The 17,345-nt window shown below is 44.5% G+C and overlaps 2 protein-coding genes across 2 annotated transcripts; both read left to right on the forward strand.

The window, feature by feature from the left end:
- The first annotated feature begins 393 nt into the window (after positions 1-393).
- Positions 394-8,195, forward strand: nrl (neural retina leucine zipper). Its single transcript, XM_041935866.1, has 5 exons — positions 394-494; positions 2,915-3,742; positions 3,836-4,120; positions 5,262-5,477; positions 6,478-8,195. Exons 2-5 carry the CDS (start codon positions 3,125-3,127, stop codon positions 6,640-6,642), a joined length of 1,284 nt encoding a protein of 427 aa, XP_041791800.1. The 5' UTR covers positions 394-494; positions 2,915-3,124; the 3' UTR covers positions 6,643-8,195.
- Positions 8,196-9,234: 1,039 nt separating this feature from the next.
- LOC121605960 (GTP-binding protein REM 2-like) lies at positions 9,235-15,074 on the forward strand. Its single transcript, XM_041936107.1, has 6 exons — positions 9,235-9,288; positions 9,402-9,462; positions 10,859-11,168; positions 11,325-11,398; positions 12,834-13,011; positions 14,785-15,074. The coding sequence occupies exons 2-6, from the start codon at positions 9,409-9,411 to the stop codon at positions 15,072-15,074; spliced, it is 906 nt and encodes a 301-aa protein (XP_041792041.1). The 5' UTR covers positions 9,235-9,288; positions 9,402-9,408.
- The last annotated feature ends 2,271 nt before the right edge of the window (positions 15,075-17,345 follow it).

Consider the following 17,345-nt stretch of genomic DNA (forward strand, 5'->3'; position numbering starts at 1 on the left):
CTTTTTTTTACCTTTTATACAAGGCTAGTAATGCATCAGAGGGAGTGGGGGGGGGGGGGGGTTTGTGTGTCTGTGTGAATGAGTGAGATACAAGGAAAAAGGAAGTGCTGAAGAATTAGAGAAACAGGAATAAAGAGAGACAAGCATAGCGAGAGATGAAAACAGAGGGAGAGAGACATTGCCAGAGTGTGAACATGCCTGTGAACCATGAGAGAGGGATATGTGGAGAGAGAGAGAGAGAGAGAGAGAGAGAGGAGGGGATTGTTGCAAACAGGGATTTGCAGCAGAGGGGAAAGAAAGAAAGGGGGCAGTGGCACTCAGTGACAGAGTGCTATACACACTCACATGCGCACACACACACACTCTCTGTTTCCTCTGTGTCTCTCTCCAAACGTGTCAGTCAACCAGTCAGTTGATTATTTTTGTGTGTGTGTGTGTGTGGTGGGGGGATGTTGAAAAGAGCTCCATACCATCCTTCATCTCTATGACCGACGGTAAGATCATTTCATTCACTTCGACTGTCACGTCTCTCATGTCGGGGGACGTGTGTTTCCCTGCTCTCGTTCGACTTTTTTCCCTCATGCTTGTGTGTGTGAGAGAGAGAGTGTGTGTGTGTGTGTGTGTGTGTGTGTGTGTTGCTCTTTTTTTGGGCTGGCTTTTTGCCGTGACTCTGGTCCACAGCCAGATTGAGGCCTCCATGGAGCCCTGTCACCGCTTGCTTTCTTTTACAATCCATTTCGACCCACGGGGGGTAAAACTAATGAGCTGTGCAGCAGAGGCACTCGTCAAAGGTGGTTTTTAATTAGATGTTCATTTTAACAGTAATAACTGTTACAAGTAAAGGCCTGTGATTACACTAGCTTTGCTCTTCTACAGCTTTCTTTGATGTACTTACAACTAAATATTGAACTTTTCATTGATAGCCTGAGGATGTACTTGGTCTTTTCATTTTGGTCACTTCTGTGAATGTTTGGAATAGTGAGATGAACTTATTTATCAGCTTGAAAACATAATTACCTGTAAGTTATTATACAGTATTTCCATGTGAAGTTTAAGTATATTTCCATATAAAACAAATGTTTTTGATGTTGAATCTTGAGCAGACTCTACAGAAAAAGAGTTCTTTCATTTTGAATGATAGTAATCAAAGGCAACATCAGCTTCAGTTGAAAATGAGACTTAAAAACTCTTTTTCACCCCTCTGGCTGTGTAAAAATGTATTTCGAATCATTTTAGAAAGTCTTGGGCTCTGGATTAAAGTCTGAACCTGTTCATAATTGGATTTGGTCTCTGAGACTTGTGGATCTTTCTGTCAAAAATGATTAAGCCCTCTGAATTCTTGCGCTTCAGTTGGTTATGTATTCAGTAGGCAGATCTTTCTAGAAATATTACATGTTATATGTATTGTGTGTGTGTGTGTGTGTGTGTGTGTGTGTGATTACAATAGCGCAATAACCTGCAATCATTTCTACATGGGGATGAATACAACACTTGGCAGACAGAAGATGGGGCATTTCTGAGATAAACAGACCCTTTTTCCAATGCATTAGCGTCACATACAGAATGCTCCCTTTCACAGATGAGATTTGGCTCAGCTGGCTAGAAAGAGGCAACGCGAGGATCATTGTTTGTCACTTTTTGTAAAACTAAAACGACAGAAATTGTTCAGCATGTTGTAAAAGTTTAGAGACGATCTGAGAAGAGATGTTGCGGTTTGTCTGTACACGTCACTAACTTTTGCGGGAACAAGTGAACATGCACGTGTATGTGACCGTGCATGCGTTCATATTTGTAAACGTGTGTATAAGAGGGGGGGATGTGCTGCAGATTAGAGTCTTAATATAACACACAAACAGGCCTGACACACAGGCTCACACAGTCTAACTTCACATTGAACAAGCAGGTTTTTGATTTAAAAGAAGATTTTCATACAGTGACATGAGCGTAAGATGGTATTAAACAGACATTCAGAGTGTAATGTAATTAATGGCTTTATTAATGGTTAATAAATCACTTACTTATGCTTTATAGATCAGTCATGGGCCAGTAATGAGAACTTTAGGATTGCCAGGTTGTCAAACTTTGTCATTTTAGTTAGCTTTAAAATTAAGGACAAAGTACCTTTAAATTGACTTGATATGTTAACTGTTTTTAATTAATGCTAATGGGAAGTTAATAAAAAGCTTTTGGTGGTCAAACAGCTCAGTTAAGTGGCTTTCAGATGAATTTAAGAGTTAGCTAAAAGGACAAAGCAATTATCAAACTGGAGGAGGATTTTTCCACAACCTGGCAACCGGAAAGTTGCTCTATTAATTGCTTATAGCCAATCTATAAAGCATTAGTGAGTTATTATAGAGGAGCTCCACTAATTGTACACATGAGTCTGTTTACAGGTGTGTAAGAGCACTACTGCATATGTAAAAAAATAAAATAAAATAAAATAGTGTCTCCAGAGGGACCTCTTCATGGTCCCGTTAATTACCTCAAGTCACTTGAGTCAGCGTCAGTTGAAGACTAAAAGTTAGAAAATGACAAAGATCAGGCACTGTGGAGTTAGAAAGACGTGAGTTTACCAGACCTCTGTAGCCCACTCCTCATCTCTGCTTGAGGCTAGCAACTCCAGGCTACATTAGCCGCTACTAGCGTAACACACACGAATCTCACACTGAACTGTAGGCAGTTGAGGGGGCAATTGTGGGTAATGTAGGTGCAGGCTTTCACAAGGAAGAAGAATGGGTGGATTTTTAAAAGAAAAAACATTTCTCATTCTGCTGCGTTGATTCTGATACTTTTTAAAATGTGCATTTAAGCTAAATTGGTGGAATACGGTGCATAGAGAGATTTATACCTGAAAAACTTGTGACACTTGTCCCTGTATCCCAAACCCTTTCATTCCATTACATCTTCCCTTCAGGACAAGAGAAACAGAGACAAGGACACGGGGACGTACAGTTTCTCTCAGAGGAAACTCACCAACCAGTTGACTTCCTGACATCACTGCTGCTGCTGTCTATGAGCTGCACCAAGGCAGAAGAGTGGACTTTCCAACAATCCTGACACACGGAAAAACCCCATTGAAACTCCATCAGCAGCAGCAGCAGCAGCAGCAGCAGCAGCAGACACCATGTCCTCTCCTTCCCTCCCCATGCCCTCTCTCCCTCCCAGCCCTCTGGCCATGGAGTACCTAAATGACTTTGACCTCCTCAAGTTTGAGGTGAAACCCGACACTCCTCCGCTCCCTCCTCCATGTTCATATCCCAAATCTGGCCTTCCCCACGACCCCTCCAGCTCTCCATACACCAGCCACCCTCCGCAGGACTCCAGTTTGAGCTCCAGCCCGTACAACTCCCTGCCACCCTCACCGACGCTCAGCGACGCCCACCCCCCACCTTCGGGATCATCCTCCCTCTCTTCGTCATCCTCCTCCATCTCCTTCCCCCTCTCCATCTCCAACAGCTTCACCTCCGGCATCAGCTCCGGCTCTCAGGGGAACGTGGAAGGCAGCCCGGCCCACGGCGGGCCTCAGGGTCCCACCCCAGCCTCCCTGGAGGACCTGATCTGGCTGGCGGCACTGCAGCAGCAGTTTGGAGGTGAGGTGACGGGGCCCGCCACTTTGCTGGGAGCTTTGGGAGGGGTGCCGGAGCGAGGGGACAGAGAGAGGGGGCCGGTCAACGGCTTTCTGGGCTGTGAGGATGCTGTGGAGGCTTTACTGAACTCAGCTGCTGCAGCTGTCAGCTCACAGGTAGAAATCTCTCATTTTTACATCATGATTCTTACAAGAGCTTTTATCTTCTCCTCCCCACTGCCTCTTCATCATCTTCTTCTTCATCATCAGTTTCCAGGTCTTTCTCAGAGCTCGAGCAGTAACCTGGGAGACTCCAGCAGCGACAGCGGAGGTGACATCTCCTGCGCCAAAGGGACAGACATGTGCCATCGCCCGCTCGTCTTCCTCTCATCAGCACCTCCCTCACTCCCCAACGCCGCCCCTGCTTCAGCTCCATACCCTCAGCCCCTCAGCCCCCAGGGCCGCCTTCATCATCAGCATCATCATCACCAGCACCACCCGCACCACCCCATGCATGGCAGCCATCACCATCATCACCACCCTCAGATGAATCAGGTACACGGGGCATCACTCACACAATCAAGATTGTCTAACATACATTCATAATCAGAGTGATACTTAACAAAGAAGTGTTCCTCCACAAAACATGGGAGAGTTTTGGAGGTGGGAGATTGATGTGAGTGACACTTGTAGCATTAGAGGGCTGAGTGCAAAGAGAGAGGGATCGTACTGTGAAGGATTAGGATTAGGACATTAGAACATGGTAATTAATGTGTGTGTGTATCTCAGGTGTCACTTTAAGGATCGCTCTCTACATGGCAACAACAGGTGAAGCTCAAGCTTCGTCTTTGAGGCTGCAAAGTCTTGATTTCCCATGAGAAAACAGGTTTTACCGCAACACTTTAGCCACATTTAGCTTTTATGAGCAGTACAAACATTTAATACATGGTTTATAACACACTATTTACACCAATGTGCATTTATCATAAAAATGCATGTGCATTTTTCAGTAATTCTAACTTATCCTATGAAGACACATCACAGCTGTGTTTTGCTGTACTGTCATTATCTGTTAATACCAGTTCCAGGCTCCACTTATGAATGCCAGTGAGTTGTTGACAAATACACTAATAAACACCTATATCTGCTTACAATTATGTTATAGGGTGTTATAAACCATGTCTTGCATGTTCATGCACTTAAATGCTATTTGTGTCAGTTTAAATGGCCAAATGTGCTTGGAGGAGAAATCCCTTGTGGCTTAATAGCACTCAGTCTTGGTTGCTGTTTTCTGAATGTGATTTTAATTGGTAAATAAACTGTGGTTATCTGTGTTCTGGTCAATCAAGATGTCTGGGTGGATCTCTATATGGAGCACAGTGTGAGCTTATGATAATATCTGCTATTATTGCTGTGCGTAATCCTGATAACTGTCACCCACACTTAGTCAGATTACATGACAGATTACAGACATGTGGTGCCGAAATGTGCCCCCTGACAAACAGACACCCAGTTTAACACATCACATGTCCTCCGCTCATATCACAGTTAGGCCTGTATATTAAAAGTGTGAATCTTGGATAAACCCACTTCACACCCATCTGACTGTAAACACATTTCCAGCATGTGTCCCGCTGCCAATTAACATTGAGCAACAGCATGTTCTCTCTGCGTGTTTTCTCCGTCTGCTCAGCAGTGCGGGGTGAATGAGCGCTTCTCTGATGAGCAGCTGGTGAGCCTGTCGGTGCGGGAGCTGAACAGACACCTGCGAGGAGTGAGTAAGGATGAGGTGGTGCGCCTAAAGCAGAAACGCCGCACGCTAAAGAACCGCGGCTATGCGCAATCCTGCCGCTACAAGCGCTTACAGCACCGCCACGCTCTGGAGTCAGAGAAACATGTGCTCACACAACAGGTACATACACACACACACACACACACACACACACACACACACAGACTTTGGAGACTTACCATAACCATAACCATAACCACCACTTGCCTAATCCTAACCCTTATCGTAACCTTAACCTAAACCAAACCTTATCCTAACCTTAACCCATGTCTCCACCCTAAAATTTTATGAGTTAAATTATGGGGACTTGCATTTTGTCCCCATAAGGAAGGCGAGTCCCCGGAATGTAGAAACAGATATATGTCCCCACAGGATGAGTAATACATACCCACATACACACACACATATACACAAACACAAACTATCGTTGTGAGGACCCTAATTGAAATCATGTATTCCCTTGCCCCTTACCTTAACCTTCCAACTAAATGCCTAACCTTAACCCTTACCCTAACCCTAATTTGAATTAATTCTGACCTAACCTTTAAAACCAAGCCCTAACCCTCAAACAGCTCTTTGAAGTTGTGAGGATGTCCTCAAAATATCCTTGCTTTCCAAAAATGTCCTCGCTCTGTTGGTTAGAGCTCTATGTAGCAAGCACACATGCACACATTTGTTTCCATCACTTGTGGAGACATTACATTGATTTCCTGTGTACTTAACCTTAACCTAAACACCTTAATCAAAGCCTTCACCCTAAAATCTAATGATTTACATTAGGGGGTCCAGCATTGTGGTCCTCACGAAGTTGTCGGCCCTCGCACTGAGTGGGCTTCTGGTGTTTGGACCCCACAAATATAGAAAAACAAACACACACACACACACAGACTTGCATTTCTGTCTGTCACTGTTAAGCTTGATATTTCCGTTCTCATTATATGAGCATCCAAGCTTTATCTGACCCCAAACTTCTATACTAAGTCTTATATGAGATTTAATGTGGAAATTCTGACCTTTTGACATTCCTGACAGTTTGTGGTTCGGATGATAACAAGTGATCTCTGCACTGTTGCTCATCAAAGGCACAAACAAATGTTAACTGTTTTCCTTCCCTCCTCAGTTGGAACAGCTACAGTGTGAGCTGACTCGAGTGCTGAGGGAGAGAGACGCCTACAAGGCTCGCTACGAGAAGCTCCTCAGCACGAACCACGGCATCGGCAGTGGCGATGCCCCACCGACCCGCACCAGCAACCCACCTTCCCCACCCCCTGACTACTTCCTCTGAGTTGAACCCACAGGGAGATGAGGAAGAGGAAGAAAATACAGGAATGAGTAACAAGACCAGCCAACATGGAGCAGTCAGTGATGAGTAATCAGACTTTGGGAAGAAAACAAGGATGTGTATGTGTGTGTGTGTGTGTGCATGTGTTTGCGCGCGTGTGTCCGTGTGTGAGAGAGAAAGTGAAAGAGAGACATTGACAGGCAGTATTGGGGGCTATACAACTGTGAAATCCACCTTTGAATGATTAAAGGGGAATTGACTGTTAATTCATTGTGTTAGACTCAGCTCTAGGCTGCTTCATGGACTTCATTTTAACTTCACTGTGAATGATAGCTGCACAAAAACCAGCCGAGAGCTCTCTGAGGTCTTTTGCTCGTAATATCAGTGCAACAGTGGACAAACAAGACTATGAAAACGGATGAAAAAAAGCTTTATCTTGCATTAAACCTTATCAATAGTCCCTTACACTGCTTAGCATATTATCTATGCAATATTATAGGTGCAATGTACTCTCCAAATGAGTGGTTGAGGCTCAAACTGTAGTTGTGTTTTTTTTATAATAAGCTGCTAAAGCTGCAGAGGTCTGAGTAGTGCAGTGGTGCTGGATGTGGAGTGGTATGGGCTTGGATAAAGTATCCACGGCATGCAGTTGTATTTGCCAGCTAATTTTTCACAGTTGCCTACCAAAGTGTTTAAGCTCACCAAGACTTGTTATTCTTTGTAAGATGAATAATCATAGATTAAAGAATGTACAAGGATACCTTTCATGGGAATCTTCCAGTGATTGTGCTAAATGAATAGTGGGGATATTGCTCTTGTGTTTTAGCAAAGAAATCTACCTTTTGCTAGTCGGAAATGGCGAATTTCAGCCATTACCAGCGACAGGAAAGACTTGCTGCTTGCTCTCAGAAATGGGTTTTTACATCCAGAGAAGTGGAGCTGGTGGTGTGCTTAACAAAAGCGACTGCATACGGTGAAAGAGAGAAAGCAACCCATCGCAGCAGGCGAAAAAGAGTGTGGCATGATTTGTGTGGTTGTTTCCAGTTCTCCAGACTAGAGAAGCTATTTTTGGGCAGATTGAACACCTCTGTAATGGGGACGATCACCAAATTTATGCAACATGCGGCACCACAGAGCTGGTCACTGTGGGCTCAGGCACTGTGGGCTACAGATGCAACAGAAAATTAACGGTGCAGGGATTTAAAAAAAAAAAATGCAAAAAATCTCTTCGTGGTGACACCTTCTTAACTGTCCCATGAAATCATTGCCAGGGTTCATGCATTAGAGCTATTTATTTTGTTTGGGTGTAGGTTAAATAAATTGTTCTTTTATTTATTCACTTATTTATTCAGTATTTATTGTTTATTTATGTACTGATTCTAATTATTTTACCTTACTGGTTTTATTCCATTAGCGTGTATTTTTACTTTCCTACAGTTAATTATTTTATCCAATTGTGATTAGAATTAACATTATTACAAAAATTAGGGCCATGATCATGGTTCCCTGCTCCTGTTGTAGTGTGGTTTCATATGCATATGAAATAAACAAAGTACTTTACCATCCCTGTCATGCTGTGGTTGTTTTTTTGTGCACCTTGCAGGTTTTAAACTCGTCTCTTTTCCATTCACCAATCTGAGCATCTCCCACGTTCAGTCTTCCACAGGCCTTTCCTCTGCAGCTCGCCCTGCAGCCCCCATGCCCTGCTCCATCCCTCGCTTTATCTCTGTCCCTCTATAGTGAGGCAGTGACCCTGGGTGTGCACTGTTTGGGATGACCTCATCTTCAGCTCTACCTCCCCCTCTGTGTCTCTCGCTCTCTCTCTGGCCTGTATAATAGGAGCAGGATTAGGGCTATAATAGCGCCCTGGCTGCTCACTGCCGGAGTCTATTGTGGCTTTGTGTGGGAGGGACGCACCACCGCTCATAGCCACACTCACATTTTGACAGAAAACATGTCCAAATACACTCCTTGGATCAGAGACTACAAATGACTTGATTTAATAAAATGCAAATGAGTCACACGTGTCTTCAACAAACACACAAGGGAAAGAGGAGAGACACTGGTAGACCTGTAAGCAGGCTGTCACGCCTCTTTCTACTATAGGAACACCCAAATGACACATTTGAAACATACAGTATATGCCCCAAGGACACACACACACACACACACACCAGCACTGACACAAACAAAGCCAATTAGTGTGGGGAAGACTTGTTTTATGCTGCCCCCTAGCGGCCTCTCTCCACATCGCCTGCATCTTCCAGAGGTCAACGGGAGCTTCGTGACACAGAACATCCCTCCACCGTCCCGACTTCCTGCATCACCGCTCCACTTTCATTGCTGCTCCGCATGCACCTGCAGCGAACACCTCCAGCGCGTGAGTCCCCCGGGGTGCCCACCTTCATCCCTCTCAGAAGGTCCGGATCTTTACGTGTCAAGTCAGTGAGCCACAGTCAGCTTTTGGGATCGGTGATGAATGACGGTGCTGACTGCAGAGCTGGACCTGGGCCCTAACCTGAGGAGACGGAGTGACAGGAGCGAGAGGAAGAGAGAGAAGGGGGAGGCATAAACTGAGAGAGAGAGAGAGAGAGAGAGAGAGAGAGAGAGACCGTGCTTACTTTGTAGTTGCCGTGAGCCGCGTGACAGGTGAGATACCGTGCTGCTGGGGCATGCAGTTCATAAAGTGGGTGGGGGCGAGGAGCGGGAAGGAGGGTGTTCTCTGTCTTGTGGAGTCCTTATTCCCGATCGCTTGATTTCAGTTTGCAGATGCCGACAGATGTGCCCGAAGACAGACTCAACAACGAGGAGAAAGCGACCAAGGTAGGATGCACGGGGCCGCGCGAGCTCGAGGGGCAAACACCTCCAGTATCCTGGTATTTAATTAGCCAATCAGGTTTGGGGCAAAGTAGTGGGACGCGATGATGTTCTGGAGGGGCTTTGCTGAGCCGCCTGTGTGTTTGTGTGTGTGTTTTAGGTGGGTGGTGGTGCAGCGAGGGGGTGTCCTGCATCGCAATCACTTTCTCATTTTAATCAGTGAATTGTTAGATCCAACTTTTGTGTAATATGGGGTTGTTTTTGCATCTTGAGCATCATTAAAACGGAGTTAGTCAGTGTTGTTGTAATAGCAACTGATCAAATGAGGAAGTGTAAGGTGTCCTCATATTCCACAGAGAATCCCCCTCCTGACTCTGCAGTTCCCTTCAGCTCAGTGTGGCTTCATTGCTCTTCTTCTTGTAGCTGTTCTTGTTTTTAGATCCTGCAACTGAGCTGCTTTGGTTCACTCTGCTCTCACTGCTTCGGTTTGTGCTGCAGCAGGCTGATGTTTTCAGCAAACAGCTCTAAAAATCCACTGTATGCTCGCTACTCAGCACTAAACAGCAGACAAAGTTGGTGTTTGGCACTAGCTGGTGCATCATTTAGCATTTAAAGAGCCACATATTTCCCTCAGGGGTTGATGGAGACCAAAACAAAGCTAAACGGACAGTGAGTGTGGGACTTTGCTCATTTGGAGGATACAAACACAACTACAAATGAATGCTAGTGTTGTTACATATCTGTGTAAATAGCACACTGTTCGCTAAGAAGTTCTTCAGCGAGCTCAAAGGGAAAAAAATATGTCAGTGTTATGTTTACAGCGTGTTTCCGCCGCCCCCAAGCAGCCAAAATATCAGTTTTAGTAGGTTTAAAGGGGCACTCCAGTGATAGTACACATAAATGTCAGTTTACTCATCGTGAGGAATACTACTCAGCCAGTGGGAAAGAAAGTTGTGTAATATCTTCTGTGTCTGTGGAGGAGTTCATTTAATTTGAAAATGACCCTGGTGATGTCATCAAGAGTTATTTTGGACTTGGCTTGAGACTTCAAAAATTTGACAGAAAATCTGTGTTTCAACCGAAACTGTTGGTGTGGAGTTTGAAGGATGGAGACATTTGAGAGGCAGGGAAAGGCTAATGAAAGAAGCTATTGTATTATAGGATGCAGTGTTTTTGAGGCTTCAGTCATACAAGGGACTGAAAGGCAGGATATTTTCTGCCTATTCGGTCTCTTGCAAGTCCCCTGACTTTCTGGAGGTGCAATAGCAATACTAAATATGGAGAATCGCGCCATCATGCAAATCAGGCTTTGGTTATGTAAGAAACGCCGTATGTGAATACAGACTAGCTTTAAATGTTATAAAATGAAGAGGGTGTCCCTCCATGTTCCTCTCTCCTGCAGTGTGACAGTATGACTCTGTCCAGCACCCCGACTGTTCGCAGAGGAAGCACTCCTCTGCCAATTAAGCACCAGCTCAGACGTGAAGAAGCTGTCCACGATGACGCTGACTGGACATCAGGTGCAGCCGGACCTTCTGCATCACCGATCAGCTTCAGCCCAGCCTTGGACGACACTCTGACCGTGTCCGTGGAGGGCAGGCCTGACGGGCCTTTAAGAATCGCCCTGCTGGGGCAGAATGGCGTGGGGAAGTCTTCTCTGGCCATCGCTCTGGCTGGGGACATGGACAGGACCGCGTCTGTGGACTCTGAAGGTACAAAGCGGCGTGTTTGACAGGGCTAATGCAGAGCAGGATAATGAAGTGGAGTGGCTGCCTGTAGTGATGTTGCTTTCGCAGTGAACAGCAGGTAAATACATCACAGCACCCATCTCCCATCTGAGACCTAACTGCTGCTCTCCCTGTCCTTAGGGGAGGGTTATGTGCGCACAGTCACCGTGGATGATGAGGAGAGCACCATCATTATCTATGACAACTGGAGACAGGTGAGCCGAACAACACTTCCCCGTTCCCTCACTCCCTGCTCCCTGCTCCCTCATTAGGCCACCCAGTCCTCTCTGCAGCTGTATACAGTGTGCTCTTTGGTATCTATATACATCCGGTCTTGTCAGAAGGTCTGAGAGCTGCTGAATTCTTGTAATGTTTTCAGCCTAATTCTGTTTTCTACTTTTTGTGCTGCATGTGATGTTAGTGTGCTTTACCAGGGGATAAACTAAATACTTTCTGGTAGCATCCATGCATCCATCAATGAATTGTACATACATACATTAATTGGAATTTGAGTGTATCCCAGCATGCACAGGGCAGAAAGGTGGGGTACAGGTTAGGAGTAGAACTAGCATATAGCATAAGAAATGAGATAAAAGGGAAAATGCCTTGTCTAATGAGCGCATTTATACATCAAAAAGGTGAACGAAAATAGAAAATGAAAAGAGCTACACAACACAAAGAGATGCTTGCTGCGTATGTAGCATATTTCAGACGTCTTCATATCGCATATCTGGAACGTGTTGCGTCGTTTATTGTACTTGACAGCACTGTAGCAAAAATTGCTGCCAAGCTCAGAAAAACACTGCGGCCAAAAGAGGACAATAAATCTGCAGCATCTGTTTGAGTGAGGAAAGCTCATTATCAGGTTGTTTTGCACACTTTTTCCTCTTTTCCCTCGAGTGCAGTTGGGAGGCATCTGTGAATGTGAGTGTGTGTGTGTGTGTGTGTGTTAGATAGAGAGAGAGCTGCCCACAGAGCAGATGTTCCGAATGACTACATTAAGGTATTTGATTTAGGTGGATGCGTTAAAAAAACAAAAAAACAAAACCGAACACAAAATCTTTTTTGATGTGGGGCTTTCTTATGTGTTACTCTTTGAATAATGAGCATTTGTTGTGAGAAAGACTGCAGTGGTCACCTTATATGGCATTTTCTTATATAATTATAGCATTACGCCTACATTTATCGTTTGAGTGCAAAAGCTGCCTTTGGCCTGTGCTCAATTCTAGACTTAATCAAAATTAAATGAAAAGTCAATGGACCCTGGCAGCTCCAACTAAAGACAGGCTGGGGTTTAGGCAGTTCTCTACAGTGTGAAGGATTCACTCAGGGATATTTTATTTTTAGGGATTTTAGTCTCTCTCTTGCTTCGAGAGGATGAGTGTGTGTCAGCAAGAATTTAAGGTGCACTGCATTTGGCGTTTTCTGCAGTAGTAATTTCACACTTAACCACCACAGGGGATTTTAGATAGAGCGCTCAATTGTGTTCTGCAGGCAGCACTGTTATTCTGCACATAAGGCTTTGACAACAATATTTATGAGAGTAATGGAAAGTCAAACATTGGTTCTCAGTCTCTGTCCTAACATTATGCTCACAGTATATTTGAATGCAGTATTGCAACATGCTGTCTGCCTCTGTTTGTCCCTCAGGACCTGTCGGCTCTGCTGTGTGAGGTGTGCGTCCTGGTTTTTTCAGTGACTGACAGGCGTAGTTTCCACCGCACCGCTCAACTCCGGCTTCTCCTGAGGGAGACTCAGCCCCAGACTCCCATCATCCTCGTCGGTAATAAGAGCGACCTCGTTCGCACGCGCGAGGTCACCTCTCAGGGTGAGCCGGACCTTCATTTTCCATCTTCACCATATTGGCTCGTCCTGTTTCCTTCTGTTGTGGCTCTTATCTTCACGGTTGGTGTTGACATTTTCAGCGCTTTATCTCTGTCGGTAAACACTAACGTAGGGTGAAATCTGTGAAAATGTAAATGTCAGCGTCTCAGCTTCATCGCAGTGTGGGAGTATGAAGAGAGTCACAGATACAGTTAAAGCAGGAGAGCATTCACTGTGAGTGCAGCCATGTACTACTGCACAGCCCGTATATGGTGCACTTTCCCACGTAAAGCCCCTGAGAACTGAGAAGTGTTTCTCTACAATATTAAATATTCACGACCAAATAAACAACAGTAGAATTTAAAGTGTTTATTAAAAGCATACAGTTGTGAAGAAGTTATTGTGGTTCTTTGATAAAAAGACAAAGGCACATTCCTGTATACATAAAAACTTTTTGAGGACAGGTTAAATACATCTACCAAGGTGGATTTCAGCAAGAAGCATGCAGACATCAGTTAAAATGATGTTACATGTGTTGTGGGAAAATAAGATTATGGTGTTAAGATACAAGAAAATGCATCTCAAATCAATTATTTTTTTATTTATGGATCTGTTTTGGATGAATTCAGCAACTGAGTGCCACATTTTTGATCACAAATTCATCGATGAAGCATTATGAATTTGCTACAGCTCTACCTGGGTTCTTGTCAAAAGAAACACTTTAAATGGGAGAACAACCACATCTGTCCTGATGTTGCTAAACTCTGATTTATGCATGGAAGTTTGTGCCATCACATTTTTCCATCTGAGCCCCGCCCACTTCAGTCCAGTGAAGAAGAGCAGTAGTTCACAGTTTGCTGCCTTTGCCTTATTAAAGTGAGCCTGCAGTAGAATATCTGCAGTTTGTGTTTCGGGAGATACGACTGATGGAGCATCGTCTCGACTAACTTTCCAGGATGCTCCTTTCATACCCAATCATGATACTATCACCTGTTGCCAATCAACCTGTTTACCTGTGGAATGATCCAAACAGGAGTTTTTGGAGCGTTCCACAACTTTCCCAGTCTTTAGTTGCTCCTGTCCCAACTCGTTTGAAACGTGTTGCTGCATTAAATTCAGAATGAGCAGATATTTACAAAAATCAATGAAGCCGATGAGCTCAAACATTAAATATATTGTCTTTGTGCAGTTTTCAATGGAGTATATGTCAAAACCGATTAGCAAGCTATCACATTCTGTTTTATTTATATTTTAACAGCCTCACATTCTTTTTTGGGAATCAGGGTTGTACGTTTGTGGTGTTGTTTTAGCTTCAGAATTAGATCCTGTGTCATGGTGGTGTCATGCATGCAAACTAACTGCACTGCTACGGTTAACCACAGTCGCCCAAAATGTAAACGTAAAGGGAGAATGAGTAGGATTTTCAGGTGTAAAGGATAAACAGAAACCCCTCTCAAGCATCACTTATGACCAACTGGAAGTGTGTGTGCGTGTGTGTGCAGAGGCCCTGCCTTCTGCCTGTTTTTTCTTATTTTACTGTGTTCCAGTCCATTCTGGGCGTCAGCCTCCAGACAGTAACAGTGTGCAGGGTGTGAGGTCAGGACTTTATGAAAACATGCCGACCAGGTGCCAGAGAGTAAGCAGCATCCAAGAGGAGCTGTTAAGCCGGGGCCAACTTTGAATGCTTTGTCTACAAACCACAACAAATCCTACTCATTCGGCCTTTTAAAGGCCATGACAGCGGCTTTTATTCATCTTGTGCCCTCTCCTCCCTCAGAGGCCATGTCCAGCGCCGCCCTCTACAACTGTCTGTATCTGGAGATCTCTGCCTCTCTGGACCACCGTACTCCAGAGCTGCTGGAGTGCGCCGTGCGGCTAGCCAGGGGCCAGTCCCCCTGGCCCCCGGGGACCAGCGCGGAGGACATGAGCGGCGGTCAACGGGAGAGCATCACCTCCCGTGCCAAGCGTTTCCTGTCCAGCCTGGTGCCCCGGTACCCGCGAGAGCGAGAGGTGGGCAAGTTCATGAGGCAGAAGTCCCGCTCGTGCCACGACCTGGGGGCGCTGTGATGGGACACTGTAAAGGGTGTAATGGTCAGATTGTTAACAGAGGCAGCTGGAAGTGATGTAGTATACCAACAGAGGGAGGAAGAGGGAGGGATGCAGCGAAAAGATGTGAGTAGCAGAGATGTGAAGGTGCCAGAGTGATGGCAGGACAATGTGAGTGGTCATCATGTGCATCCAGCAGAGGAAGACAACAATGTTAGTGATGTTTATCCATAGGACGATATAGATATTTTATACATAAGACTATAAGCGCAGAAGACGAGAAAATATGTTGTAGAACACCTGTAAATAAATCATACCGTATCGTAGTGATACATGACTGCCGCCCTCATGGCTTTGAGAGTTAAATAAAGTTTCTTTTTTGAGGTCTTGAGAAAATCACTGCACGTTTGCTTTGTTAACGAAGAGGAAAACAGCAATCACACTGAACGACTGTTCAAGCCCAGGAAGAAGCCATGACCACACATATTCAGAGCTCATTAGTGGGTCAGACTTTGCTGATGATTCATGTTGTGTTCCTTTACTCTCAGCTATTGTGGTAACCATGGGGATGGTAAGCAGTGAAAATAATAAAATGCCAGCAAGGAGAGAAGGGAATTAAAGAGATAAAATCTGGATTTAGAGAGCTCAGCATGGCAATAAGAGCAGGAGCAGAGAAGGAAAGCCAGATTATTGTATATAGAGTGATTGTTGCCATGTTACAGTTGTCAAGGAGACCTGAAATCACTGAGACATACACATTATGTCCATTTCAGCTCTGTGATTACACCTCTACTCTTTATGCTGCATCAAGAAGCAGAGAGGGGAAAACTGATTTCCATGCAGCAAATTGTATTTTTAAACAAAAAAAAATCAACTCTAAATTAAAATGCAGAGGATTTTGTCAGATATCAGCCTCTCTGCACTCATCTGTATCACTCGCTAGCCTCAGCACTTCCATCCTCCCACTCCCACCCACTCTGTGAACAAAGATTTAGCACATCATAGGTCGTTATACCCATCATTTGTTATCAAAGGGAGAGCTGTGCTATAATAGAATTAAAAAATAAAATGGTGGCATGATATTCTGACTCATTCCCTTGGCTGCAAACTGCTGGAACGGATTGAAAGGTTAAGATTTTGGATTGCCAACACGGGACACAGGCTCCCTCTTGTGGCTCAGTCGAGGTGCAACAACTGGGCAGAGGACACAAGAGTATGGCTTAAAAGGTAAGTGTAAGGTAAATATTTCTGCAGCTGTCCATCCTGGTCTATGCTGCTGTCACTTCTGCAGCGCACCCAGTTCACTCAGAGGAAGTGCACCTGTCTCACATTTGAAAAGGCAAAGATGTGACAAATTCATGCTGAAGTCCTTTGGGCTGACATAACAGAAATAGGAGCAGACAGATTTTGCGTGCAAACAAGCTGCAGCCAGAGGATGCTGGAGGGGCTTTAACACTGAAAGGAGCTCTGAATGTCATCTGAATTTCTTAGACAGTGCAGATGTGGGTAAAGTGTGCAATGAGAGGATGCATGCTTGAAATGCAAATGAAACAGGACACTATGAATGACATTCCAGCGATAAAAATGGGTGCACCAACCCAGAGACACCTGAGCCACGAGCTGTCTCTTCTGCTGATTTAGCAGACTTTCAACTTGATCTCATTTTTTGGGGGTAACTGTGACTGTGAAATTAACTTTATGTTCTCTGCTAAACCTGTCAATAGACTCTCTGAACTCAAATTAAGCTCACAATTGTAAAATCGCAGGCTGGTCAGCAGCACAAAAAACTCCCTTTGGCCCAAATTAATGCAAGGTAGGCAAGGTTACATCAAGACTGAGGTCCAATTCTCCACATTAATCCACCTCACACCAACTTTTTAACTTGCTAAAAACATGACATTTTCATTTATACAACAGCTCCCTTGTATTGCTCTGTAAGTTTTTCAGTATTTCAGTGACTTAAATGCCATTTAAAAGCCTTCCCCTCATTAAAAACAATATAATTCTGGTGGAGAAATACTAAAAATCATTTCTTTGGATCAAATAACATCTGAAGCCTTTTAAAAGTAATTTGTGCTCAATTTTAGATTGTAACCTGTGTCCTCATACGGTAGCTAAGGCTCAAATATCTGATTATTCTGTTGAGCAGATAATAGGAGTTAAATGAGTGCTCTGAATAAGTGAATATCCCAAAATACTGACATTTTGACTCATTATTGCAGGGAAAGCATGTGAAACAAATTCTGTTAATGTTGGCTCAGTTCCAAGTGTCCCACTAAGCACTAAGGACCG

The sequence above is a fragment of the Chelmon rostratus genome, chromosome 4 (genome assembly GCF_017976325.1).
Source record: "Chelmon rostratus isolate fCheRos1 chromosome 4, fCheRos1.pri, whole genome shotgun sequence".
NCBI classification, from domain to species: Eukaryota; Metazoa; Chordata; class Actinopteri; order Chaetodontiformes; family Chaetodontidae; genus Chelmon; species Chelmon rostratus.